General features: G+C 37.5%; 1 protein-coding gene across 1 annotated transcript; it reads left to right on the top strand.

Moving 5' to 3' along the window:
- Positions 1-10,041: 10,041 nt before the first annotated feature.
- Positions 10,042-10,494, top strand: LOC145803524 (uncharacterized). The gene has a single exon (XM_082896815.1). It carries the CDS (start codon positions 10,042-10,044, stop codon positions 10,492-10,494), a length of 453 nt encoding a protein of 150 aa, XP_082752941.1.
- Positions 10,495-13,254: the final 2,760 nt, after the last annotated feature.

The raw sequence follows: 13,254 nt of genomic DNA, 5'->3' as shown, positions 1-13,254 counted from the left end.
TACATTCTTGATTTTTGTTCAACAGTGCAAAACTCAAATATGAGGTTTTAGCACAACTAGGCAAGCATATACTGTTCTTGATCTGAAACATACTTCAACACTTAGATCTGTTTCAGATTTCAGATCTAATAACGTCGGCGGTCAAGAACAATCCCGGCGGGTGGAACGATGCCGTGAGCCGCCGTTCTTGGGCGGTGGTGCCAGACGGGTTTCCGTTATGGTGATGGAAAAGAGAGAAGATGAGAGAAAGACATTGTATGGGCATCTATATATTTAGGGATAGTTTGGTTATTTTGTGCAACCATATTGTTGTGGACATAATTGTTTAGCGCGTGAACTTTTGAATAAAAAAGAATTTAAATTTGAATTTATGAACTAAGTTGCCTTATTTTTTTTGGAGACAAACAAAAAGTTATGATTATTAAATTATGTGAAATTTTATTATACACATTCCTATCATATGTATCCTGAAGTTATATTAAAATTTTCTTTTAGTTATGATTAATTTTCTTTTTAATTATGACTGATGAGATTTTTTTCTTATACTTCATGTATTGTTTGATTATGACTTATTTTAGTTATAATTCAAAAAATATAAAATTATGCCATTTTTTTTTTAAATTATAACGTTCATGTAGGTACTGGGGGCATTGTGAAAATGGCGGCACCAAATCAAACGATCTTCAAGAGGTCTTGAAACCCTTTTACTAAAGAACTTCCGATGTAGGGGTTAGAGACAAGCCACTAACTCCAATCCAATCCAAATTACGTTTATATATTACAAATGTAATCTTGAGTGGGGGTTTAATAATTTCTAGGTCTAGGGTTCTTTGCTCTTTTGATGCATTTTGGTTTTAACTTAATCTAGTGGTCTATCCGTGTTTTTTTGTTCTTTTATCTTTAATTGATGAAGAACTCCATGTTTGTATCATTGTTCTGTATATGTTTGATCTATTCTTACCTGCAACTCTGACACGTGAAACTTATGCTTTATTTGGTTCAGTACAATTAAGTGGAATGGAATAAAATGATTAGTCATTTACAACGGTGAATGATGATTTCATTTGTAGTGTATTTTTTATTAATTTTTTTAGTCTACCAAACGTGGAAATACACATTTTAATGGAATGATGTATTTCACTCAATTCCTATGAAGCAAACCCTACCTTTGGGTTCATAGATTTTTGATGGTGGTATGCTTTGGAGTTAGCGTTGACAGTCATGAACCTTCCTCCCTAATTGTCAATTAATTGAAAGTTGGAATTGGGGTTAGTTGCCTTCCCTCTCTTCTTTTGAATTCTTATATTGACAAACAAAAACAAAAAAAAGAAAAGAAAAAAGAAAAAAGAAAGATAAAAACCAATTAATTGATCAGTTACTGATTGAAAAAAGAAGTAGATGAAGATAAAAAGAAAATTGAAAAAGTTAAAAAAATTTGAAATTTGAGATAAAAAGTGAGGCAGTTGCAAGGTAATTTGGAAATGAAAAAGATGTGACAAAGCTTCACTGGTTGTAGGCTTTATATAATAGAATACAAATATTTATATGAACACACTACAAGGTGTGCACACCTAATTGGTGGGATATTTTGTTTCATGTGACCACTCGAGCGAAAATTAGGTGCTTCTAGTAGTTTGTTTTGCAGGCCTAAGGTCCGTTTGAGCGAGCAAGAGGTTGCTTGAGCGGAGATCAGGGGCTCCCAGTATCACGTTTTGTAGACAGAGATATTGAGAGGTATCGTTCACCGCTCGAGTGGTCTCCGCGAATTCAGCATTTTAAAAATTACTTTTTAGATCATTTCTTTCACTTTTCTTTTTCTCTTCGTTCCACTCTCTCTAAGTCTAGAAACCCTAGTTTTCTCTCTCTACATATTTCTCATTTCACTAAGTTTCAAGCCAAATCACTTGCAAGAGGTGGAGTTTATGTAAGGATCTTGCTTTCTATCGATTAGATTTTAATTCTATGAAGGATTCTTCTAGTTTTCTTTATCTTCCTTGAGGGAGGGTTACTTTTGACTTAGTATCTCTTTATTTTGAGGATGATTATGTGGTATTGTGGTGACTATGATACTTTATTTTGATAATTGAGCAAAAGTTAAGTTTATATTTAACACAAGGGGATTTTAACCAACAATTATTAAAATTTCAAATAAATTCTTATAGATTATAAGTGTTGGTGTTGAGAAGTATCACAACTATGAAGAGGGGGTAAAACCCCAAATTTGTTAAAACCCTAGTTTTGGATTTGGGGAAAATATGATGCTTGGATGGAATTGGATTTCAAATCTTGAAATTGTGTGTATAATTAGAGTTTGGAATACATTATTAATGTATTTTGAGTTGAGATTGTGGATTTGAAAATTGATAACCCATGTATTCTATTTTCACTATTCATCTCATGTCTTATTGAGTAGTAAAAAGGAGAGGTAAATAGGGTGTGAGTTCAGGTAGAGAGTCTATTTTGAGAACAATGTGTTGTGTTGGTACTCACGCAAGGAATTAAGGTGCTCAGTTGCCCTGTCTTGAGCTTATCGCCGGACGAATATGGGAAAAAGATTTTTAGGTGTCTACTAGTCTTGTCGTATAATAGTCGGCAAAAGTGAAAAAACAGATGGCTTTGGGTGTCTACCACTTGCCGTATTAATAGTCGGCAAATGTGGGAAATCGTTTTGATTGTAAATCTATATGTATATATAGTACGGGGCTCTTACGAGGGATTTATGGCATATTTACTTCCTGTGTTGAGAAAGGTTTTCTTTTCCATGGAACAAAAATGTAATTGTCATGCTTAACCGTTTATTTGTGAACTTGAACTCTAAAATTTTATTTGAGTTATGATGATGCCACTTGGATGTTCAAATGATTAGATATTCTGTTGAATGTATCTCTACTAGGCATATCACTCGTCCCTATCTATCATTTTCAAGAATTAGTGATGTACCACTGTAGACACCCCATTTTTGACCGCTCGCAAGGCTCGAGCGCTTTACTCGGAACACTCGATGATGAAAGTGGTATTATGCGTACTTTGAGGTTCAACGAAGGAGTCTTGCTTAAGCTTCGAAACAACCCCAAACCTTCCATATTCCCATTAATCACACCTAAGAAATCCATTTTCACACCTTGGGCTATCCTTTGTTGAGGCTACAGCAAAAAAAACTGAGGAAGTCATTGAGGCCCTGCCGTGCCTCAGTGAGGGTCGGCCGGCCGGCCTTTGATAGCAATAAACACTGTTCTAGCTGGGAGCCGCCAGCTGTCCATTTTTGAAGATATTTATCAACTTTTGTACTCAAATTCTATAAATACGACCATATATCTTTGTTTTGGGCGTTACACAATCAAGAGAGAGCCTATACACATAGAGAGAGCTCATTCTTCCTCTTTCTTTCATTGCAAGTTACCTTTGAGTTGACCTATCTTCCTTGTATCATTTATATACACCATACACAACCTTGACTCATCATTTTAGAGCCTTATTTGACCCTTGAGAAGCATAATTCAAGCTTGAGAATGTGTCAAGAGTGAGTTTGATCATCAATCAAATCTTACTCCATTTTGAGAGGTATGAGCTTGTAACTCTTGTTCTTGCTTTTGATTTCTTCATTTCTGCTTATTTCTTGTGTCCTTGGACTGTTTTACAATCTAAGAGTTGGAACTTGGGTTTGGACAAGCTACTAAAGGTGGTAAGGTTAACACCCACCTATTTTCATAGCTCAACCCTTGGCTCATTTACACTTTCTTTCTTTGTTTTTTGAGCTGATTTTCAAAGTTGAATTAAGGCCAAAAAACATGGTTTGAAGTCTTGAAATTTGAGGGGTTGGCCACCTCTCCTTATTTTTGCTTACATAGCTTTATTGTCTTTACCCTTTGTTTAGCTTTTGAGCTATTTTCTTACATTTTCAGCCACTGATTTAGCTTATTCATGGCTATTTTGGGGCTGTTCTAACTTCTTTAAATAGTTTGTGCTTTGTTTAGTTTAGTTGTCGTCTCATAAGTTTACTTGTATAGCTTGTTGCATGTTGTTCTAACTTTTCTTCAACTCATTTCCATGCTTAATAACTTCATTTTACTAATCAGCTTGCCACTCATTTCTTTCATTTGAGAGTTGTTTCAAATGGTTAATGGTTATTCAACACATGAACTAGAGTTTCGCGCTTAATGTCTTAATCTCTACGGAGATTCATTGTCAACGGCGTAATCTCTCTTTCATGTTGAGAATTACTTCCCATTTGATGCTTCTCTCCTTTTAGAGGACTTAATCATCATTTCGGACAAATGGATTAAAGAATGGAAATGACTAAAAGAATTGGTTTAAAAGCAATCAACACACTGAAAGAAAATGAGTCATGTTGCTTTGGCTTGGCCGGACGTTATGCCAAGTTTGTCGAGTCAAGAGTGATCATATGATAATTCATGGTGTTTTAATGATTCTTGAAACATCTCTACTACCCTCTTTGAGTTCATTCCATGATAAGAGGGAGGGGTGGTCATATCCATTGCATTTCATTGATTTTTGTCCAAAATTGTATCCGAAATCATCAAGCAATTAATTTGCACATTGATGACTTTGGAAGCAATTCTAGCCTTCTCTCGAGGTTTCCAATGACAGAGAAGGAAGAAAGGGACAAATAGAGCTTGAAGAACTCTGTTTGCATTGTTTTCAATTCAGAACACAAAATAGAGTTTTGCACAAAACTGAGGCACGACCGGCCTTCTCTATGCCCGGCCGGGCTTCATTGAGGGCCAGCCGACCCTCAAAGTTTGGTCAGCAGTGTATTTTTGCAAAAAATAGAGGGCAATGGCTGGGGTGAAACAGAGCAAGCTTAGGGCAAACAGAGCTGTTCTTGAGCACTGTGCATGTGCATGCATGCAACTCTTGCACATCCTCGCTTATCTTGATTATTGTAATTAATTAATTTAATGTCATTTATTGTAATTAGTCCCATTAATTATTAAGTGTTGTAATTATTCATTATTGTTTATTTGTAATTGTTATAATTAATTAGCTTAGATAGCTAGTTTTTTTTTTTCTTTACCTTGATTATCCTTGCTGTGATAACATAGTTAGCTAGTTAGCTTAGCCTAGCTTATTCATTCATTCAGTTTTCTAATAATTAGTTTAATTCGGACTTTTGGACAATGATTAACACCCTCCTGCATGAGGGATTAAATGTTGTAATAAGGTGTATGTCTTCTAACCCGATGTCTTTCTCCATTTTATTTATTCGCTTACGATGGTTAGTATAGAGCATCACGTTTCCTTAGCATTCTTATGTTTTGCATCCATTTGTCTTGCATGCATATAAGATTCGGCCCATCATGCTAACCCGATATCAATGTCCACATTTATTTCTTGAATACGTGCTCTCTCGCATGTCTTGAATGAAACCATATGCCATGCTCATAGTCGAGCCTATAAAATACATAGTGTGTGTGTTGCATTAGTCATATTGCATTAGTTAGGAACATGCATATTTTTCTAATTATCTTGCTTTGTTTTGGTTCGGAGTACTAGGTGAGCTTTTATGCCTTAGCATCTTGCATGAATGTTTGTGTTGCCATGTTCAAAGCATAAATACCATGAGGCTAATTGCTTAAATGATAAAATTGTTTGAATGCCTGTGGATGAAGGCTAAATGCTTGAATTAGGATGGTTTGATTAAATGTCCATTTTTAAACCCACTTTTTCAAGTGGCAAATTCACAAAACAATTTCAAAATAAAACATGAAATCAAATGTTTCAATTTTTGCAAATTAGTCTATATCTTGTGTGAGCGTCACATAGTAAAGAATAGCTAATAATCGGAACAAGAGCATATAATGTAAATAAGAAATATATCATAATTAGTAGAGGCCGATCATTTGATCGGGTGAGTGGGTGCTCAATTCATGTCCTTTCCCTCTAGTACCTAAGTTCCCAAGCTGAGACACTTTGGTAATGACAGACTAATAGCCTTTGGCGCGAGTCTCGAGTTTTCTAAATTTTTTAAAAATATTTAGGTGGTGACTTTGAAATCTGGCAAAGTAGTCCATTTTTGGCGTTTGATTCAAACATTGATTTTTCAAAAAGAATTGCCAGATTTAGACTCTTTTTGTGTTTTCACTGTTTCACATTGCGTTTGTGAAACCAGATTTAGAACCAAAAGTGGAGTCCAAACTGTAGGGCTATTCGCCTTCCGAAAGGAGCGCGGAAAGCCGAGCTACAACCACCATCTCAGTAAGATGAAGCATAATATTTTGTTCTGGAATGGAGCGCCTAGGCTCATGAATGCTTAAATGTGAAGCTCCGAGCTTATTTTCTTAGGACCGTGAGTCCATTTTTGGTTTGTAACAAGGCAATGCCTTGAATTGTTGTAAGCCATTAAAGCAATTTATTTTGTTCTCTAGCTTATTGAACTTTGTTATAAATGGAAGTGTAATTAATATGTTGAACATGGAGCTGCAAAGGAAAAATTATAGTTCAATAAGGAAGAGGATCTTTTGGAGTTGATTGTGTTTTTATTGATGTGTTTATATTATGTTTTTTGGAGGCGTTACAAATTGGTATCAGAGTTAATCAGATTTGAATACCTTGAGCTTGTGGGATATGGCTTTGCCACAATGGGTTTATCATGGTAGGAAGGGACGTTAGGTTATCTTATATGTTATATGTGTTTATATGACTATGTGGGTATGAGATTAAACTTCTAGGATTCAACTTGGATCCACTGCACTCATTGATGTCTTTTTGGAAAGGCACCTAATCAATTTTTTTTCCACTTGGAAGTCCTTGAGCACCGTGGAACATATTGATATCTTAGGAGGGTGATTCGTATGTGCTCTATGTGACTATGTGTTTCGGTGGTTTGCCTGCTGTGGAAACAGATACATGTATAGGCATAAGTACAAATCGTGTGTGTGTATGAGATCTCGAGTGGAGTATCTAAGTGTGGAAAATGAGTCTTGAATTTTATTTTTACCTCTATTTCTTATAGGATGTCTGGGTGCATTAGAGGCTGTGGCAGACCTTGTCGAGAAGGTCGGAATATTCTAGCCCAACCAGAGATCTCTCCACAAGAAGAAGGAGTGGGTCATAATAATGTGCCCTCTCCGCTGGCCTAAGATGCAATGGAGGCTTTTGCTTGAGAAATGACAAGGGCTCGTAAAGAGTCCATAGATATACTGAGAGCCGAACAAGCAGCTAGGACTGTCACAGGGGAGACTAGAACTTCTCTCCCAAAAAGGAATTCTTTCGTTCAAACCTCATTGAGTTCAATAGTCGGTCTGGCCCTATGAAAGCAGATGATGGTTAGAGCAAATCGTCGAATCTTTTGAGATTTTGGACATTCGTAAGGGTGAGATAACGGTGGCATTACCAACCTATCAACTGAAAGGAGAGGCCGAGCAATGGTGAAAATATGCCAAGAACAGTGTATAGCACATTTAGGAGGCATTAACGTGCACCTTCCAGGAGAATTCTTCCCTCCCACAACTATGGAATGGTTAAGAAGGCAGTTTAAAGAGCTATTATAGCTCGACACTCCTGTGGCCAAGTTTGAAGCCACATTTACTAGTCTTTCCCACTTTTCACCTGAACTTGTGGCGACGGAAAAGCGCTAATGTTTAGAATTTGAGAAGCAATTGAGACCAAAAATCTTGATGAAGGTAGTGGGTAAGATGATTCATGATTTTGATCGGTTAGTGGAGATCGCGACACATGTAGAAATCATGGTAGAGGTAGAGGAGGCAAGGCAGAAGTTGAAAATGACGGGATACTCGGAAACCCGGGGTGATTTGGGATCCTCTAAGAAGTCTAGGGGTTCATCATCATCATTTCAGTCACCACCATAGCAGACCAAGTCTTCTAGTTTTGTGATGTGTGGAAGTTTAGGGAAGACGGGTCAAATCCATGGTGCATGTTACCAATGTGGCTAGTTGGGTCACAAAGTTTCAGAGTGTGGACAGAAGAGTGGGCCACAGTCTTAGTCTGCTCATTCTCAAGGCCAGTCTCAGAATAGAGGTCATGCTCTTTCGTGTTACCAGTGTGGTCAACCAGGACATTTGAAAAAAAATTGTCCACAGAGAGTAGGGTCAGCCAGTGTGTCGAGGTCTTGTCAGTCATAAGGTTTTTAGACGAGTCTAGGGCAAAGACAATCTCACCAACTGGCCTAGTCGAGTCAGGCGCCTAGGGCAGTACACAGGGCCACATCTGCATAATCCATTTAGCAGGCCTATGTTTCGAGAGACGATCTAAGGGAGCAGAAGTTACAGAGAATGGTGTATGCTGTCACCGTATTAGAGCAGTCTTTAGGACCATCGGTTGTGAGAGGTACTTATCTTATTTTTAATATTTAAGCCAATGTGTTGATAGATATCGGGGCATCCCACTCATTCATAGCATCGACATTTGCATCTTTATTGGGGTTAGAAAGTGAGTAACTAGAGTCTTCGCTTATGGTGGAGTCACCTGTTGGGGGTAAGACTGCTTTGAATTGGGGATGTCGCAGATGTATAATTGAGGTCGCTGGTCATCAACTTCTATTCAGCTTTGTGTTGTTAGATATGTCCAGTTTTAATGTCATTCTCGGCATGGATTGGTTATCCTTTGACCGTGCCATCATAGATTGCTACCGTAGGAAAGTTACTGTGTGTACGTCGGGTGGTGATTGCTTATCTTTTCTGGGAAATAAAACCGACGGATCATTGCCACCATTATATGACCCACGTGGTTAAGGCGAATTGAACTCTCTCTTGACAATCTTCTTAGATGATGGAAGTGGTAGGGTTTGAGATGCGTTTCCAAAGTGGTTTGTGAATATTCAGATGTCTTTCTTGAATATCTCATTGAATTATCGCCTCACCGGGAGGTTGAGTTTTCCATAGACTTAGTGCCGGGTACGACACCTATCTCCATGTCATCGTATAGATTTGCACTAGTTGAGTTAGTTATCCCGAAGGAACAATTACTAGAGTTGCGAGATAAGGGCTTCATATGCCCTAGTACTTCACCGTGGGGAGCACCGGCCCTGTTTTCTAAAAAAAAAAGATGGTTTGTTGAGATTGTGTATAGATTATTGCAAACTGAATCGAGTTACAGTTAAGAATATGTATCCCTTGCCTAGAATAGATGACCTTTTTGACCAACTCAAGGGTTCGTGTTGTTTTTCTAAAATAGATTTGAGGTCGGGTTGTCATTAACAACGAGTCAGGGATGAGGATATTTCTAAGACGACCTTTCGTATGAGATACGGTCATTATGAGTACCTAGTTATGCCATTTGGTTTGATAAATGCACCCACTACATTTATGGATATGATGAACCAAATCTTCCAAGAATTTCTTGATGAATTTGTAGTTGTCTTTGTAGACAACATTCTCATCTACTCGCCTTCTAGGAAGAGCACAAGGAGCAGCTCCGCATTGTCCTACAACTCTTTAGGAAACATCGTTTGTGTGCGAAGTTTGAACAGTGTGAGTTTGGCTATTAGAAGTGAAGTTTTTGGGCCATGTAGTTTTCGGGGACGAGGTTACAGTGGATTCTTCAAATATCGAAGCTATACCGAATTGGGATCAACCTAAAAATGCTTTTGAAATCCGTAGTTTCCAAGGTTTAGTTGGTTATTACCGCTGCTTTGTAAGGAATTTCTCTTTTATAACACTACCTTTGACTGGATTGACTCGTAAGGGAGTGAAATTCGTTTAGAGTGAAGCTTGTGAGAAATCCTTTTGGGAACTAAAGCTTAGGTGGACTACTGCTTTTATTCTCATCATATCGAAATGTGGCTTGGGGTACACGGTGTATTGCGATGCTTCAAGAGAAGGGTTGGGGTGTGTGTTGATGTAGGAGGGTAGGGTGGTAGCATACAGTTCGTGACAATTAAAAACTCATGAGAGAAATTACCTGACCCATGACCTAGAGCTTGCCGCTGTCATATGTGTCTTGAAATTATGGAGGCATTATTTATATAGAGAAAAATTTGAAGTATTCTCCGATCCTAAAAGTCTTAAGTACCTATTTTCTCAGAAAGATTTGAACTTGCATCAATGGAGATGGATGTAATTTATGGAGGATTACGACTTTAAATTACACTATCTTGTCAGAAGGGCCAATGTGGTGGCTAATGCTTTGAGTAGAAAATCTATAAGTGCTATAGCTAGTCTAGTAGTGAGGGAATGGAAGATGATGGGGGATATTAGTGAATTTGACTTACAACTTCGTGAGTCCTCTAGACAGGCCACTTTGTTCACCATTGTTGCACAATCTACCCTAGATACACAAGTAGTAAAAGCACAACGAGGTGATCCAGAAGTGGGGACTATTCGGGAGAGAATTTCCAAGGGAAAGGAAGAGAAATGTTTAAATGTTTATGCTGATGCGAGTGTTCGTTATTTTGACCGATTGTTTGTGCTAGAATCTATTAGAGATAAAGTTCTTCAGGAATCTCACCATTCTCGCCTTACGGTGCATCCGGGAGGCACCAAAATGTCCTGTGACCTTAGTCGTCAATTTTGGTGAAGGGGTATGAAAAAAGATGTAGTATTGTTTGTGTCTAAGTGCCTAACATGTCAACAAGTCAAGGCTGAACATCAAAAACCTGCTGGATTATTACAACCTCTCCCAATTGCCAAGTGGAAGTGGGAACATGTTAATATGGACTTTATTACGGGTCTTCCAAGAACGCAAAAGGGGTAATGATGCAATATGGGAATTGTAGATCAACTAACCAAATCAGCCCATTTTCTTGCCATGAGTGTGGGGGATTCTATTGAGCTTTTGGCCGAACTTTACATCCATGAAATTATTCGACTCCATGGGGTTCCAATGAGCATAGTGTCAGATAGAGATCCTTGTTTCACTGCCAGGTTGTGGTAGAGTCTTCAGAGTGCCTTGGGTACCCAACTAAATTTTAGTACTGCCTATCATCCTCAGATTGATGGACAATCCAAGCGCACCATACAAATTCTAGAAGACATGTTGAGAGTGCGCGTGTTAGACTTCAAAGGGTCTTGGGAGAAACACTTGCCATTAGTTGAGTTTACTTACAACAATAGTTACCAGGCTAGTATTGAGATGGCGCCCTTTGAAGCTCTTTACGAATGTCCTTGTAGGTCACCTGTTTGTTGGGTTGAACTAGGGGATTTGTTTATGCTTGGGCTTGAGTTAGTCCATGAGACCACTAAGAAAGTAGCTCTTATTCGGAAGACATCAATCATGGCTCAAAGCCATCAGAAAAGCTATGCCGATCAGAGACTAATGTAATGCTCCAAAAATAATTAACATGAACCCATTACGTAATAGTGTTACAATAGATCAACAATCTCATATCTTCAATTCATTTTATTAGCAATGATTAAAAAAGATGACACATGCAATATATATTCACAAATCCAAGATTCTAAGTTTATAGCATAGGCATGGATACAAGAGCAAAAAAAATCAAAATCAAACAAGGAAATACCCTGATGGCTTACAACTTTCCAAGACGATGCTTGGTTACATCAAAACGAGTTTAAACTCAATACAAGTAAAGCTCGAGGCTTGAACAAAAATATTTACATCAAGAAATAAAAAGAGAATCCTTAAGCTCCGAGTCCTCACAAGTTATGTTCTTGGTAGAGGCATATCATCAGCACCTGAAAGTTTTTTTTCCATATAGGGTGAGCCAAAGCCCAGTAGAGATATTCTAACACAGTATATGAATTTTAGCAAAATCATAATTTGAATGCATATACATGCCACTTTCCAAACATTTCTCATTTTCCATCTCAAAACAATACAATGTCAGATTTTATATCAATTCATGAAAATAATTCTTTTATACAGAAAATAGGGCAGTGGATACAAAAAACTGGGAATCTCTAGGTATGTGTCTACCAGTAGGCTATACAAGGACTACCAAAGTCATTTTACTGGTACTAATCGGAAGAATCGACACCTAATTGCACGGGTTTTTGGACTTTCACGAAGGACACATAAGCCAACATAATAAAACCATAACCACACCTCCTAACCAGATTTACTACAGTATTCACCCCTTTTCTCAAAACCAATACATTTACAATGTTCAATGTATAATGATGCTCAATGCACAATGAATGAGAAATTAGTTTCAATTCAACCTAATCCTCATGCAAAATCTACAACAATCAAGACTATCCTCCACCGATAGTCCAAAACATATATTTCTATTCAATAGATAAATTCTGATCAAAAGATACATTTTTATTAATTACAATGGAAGTGACATTACATATCCAACTCTACCATCATCATCATCATCATCATACCCATTATTCCAATTTCATAATATCCAATATCATTTTCCATTTCCCTTTCCCTTTCGTAATTCTAGTATCCAAAATTAGGGCAAACCCCATTTTTTTACAAAATCAATTTTAAGAAAGATTTTCATCATTTCAACCAAACTCATCCATAACCATATTTCCACAACCATTTTCAAGAGTCAATTTAGAAAACCTCTTTTTAATTTCAAACCAAAACCTATGTTTTCTAAAAAAATCTCCCAAAGCAATAACCCTTTCGAAGAGCAAATAATTAAGCTAAAAATCATATAAAAGAGTCAAAGAAATTCCTATCCCAAAAAAGAAGACATGAAGAAAATATGGGTAGAACTTGACGGTGTCAAAAACACTAGATACTTCGATCAAAATGAAGCCCTCAACGTGCTCAACATTTTTCTCCAAAGGATTAGGGTGAGGAAACTCATGGATTGAGAGTATTTGGAGCAAGATATGAGAACTAGAGAGAGTGGTTGGATCTAGGGTGTTGGAATGTTTAGAGAGAGAGAGAGAGACAAAGAGAGAGAGATGAAAAAGTGATTAAAAATGGCTTCTTCTCGAATTGATATATGCACAGATTGCTCAAGCACAGGAATGGTCGTTAGAGCAACATAAGTGACATCGCTCGAGTGACCAAAACCATCTCTCACAATGACCCCCTCCTAGAAGTTTAGACCTGCAAAAGACTGCTTGAGCGCAAGAAAGACCACTCGAGCAAAAATATCAAACTTCCAGTAGTTTTGCAAACTATAAAAGACCGCTCGAGCATAGGAATGGTTGCTCGAGCGAACAAGCAAAATTCTGAGCAACTCTTTGAAAAACGGACTTTCCAACCTATTTCGAATACAACCAAAGCTTTCAATAGCCAAACCCAACAAACAATAAGATGGAAATGAGCTGGACAACAGTTAAATATATGGGTTCTCGGATGCAAGAGCAATAAATGGGTTGGGTCTAAACAAGAATCGTTATAACG

This window comes from Camellia sinensis, chromosome 12 (genome assembly GCF_055761805.1).
Source record: "Camellia sinensis isolate YWXY chromosome 12, ASM5576180v1, whole genome shotgun sequence".
NCBI classification, from domain to species: Eukaryota; Viridiplantae; Streptophyta; class Magnoliopsida; order Ericales; family Theaceae; genus Camellia; species Camellia sinensis.
This window is presented reverse-complemented; position numbering and strand designations above follow the sequence as displayed.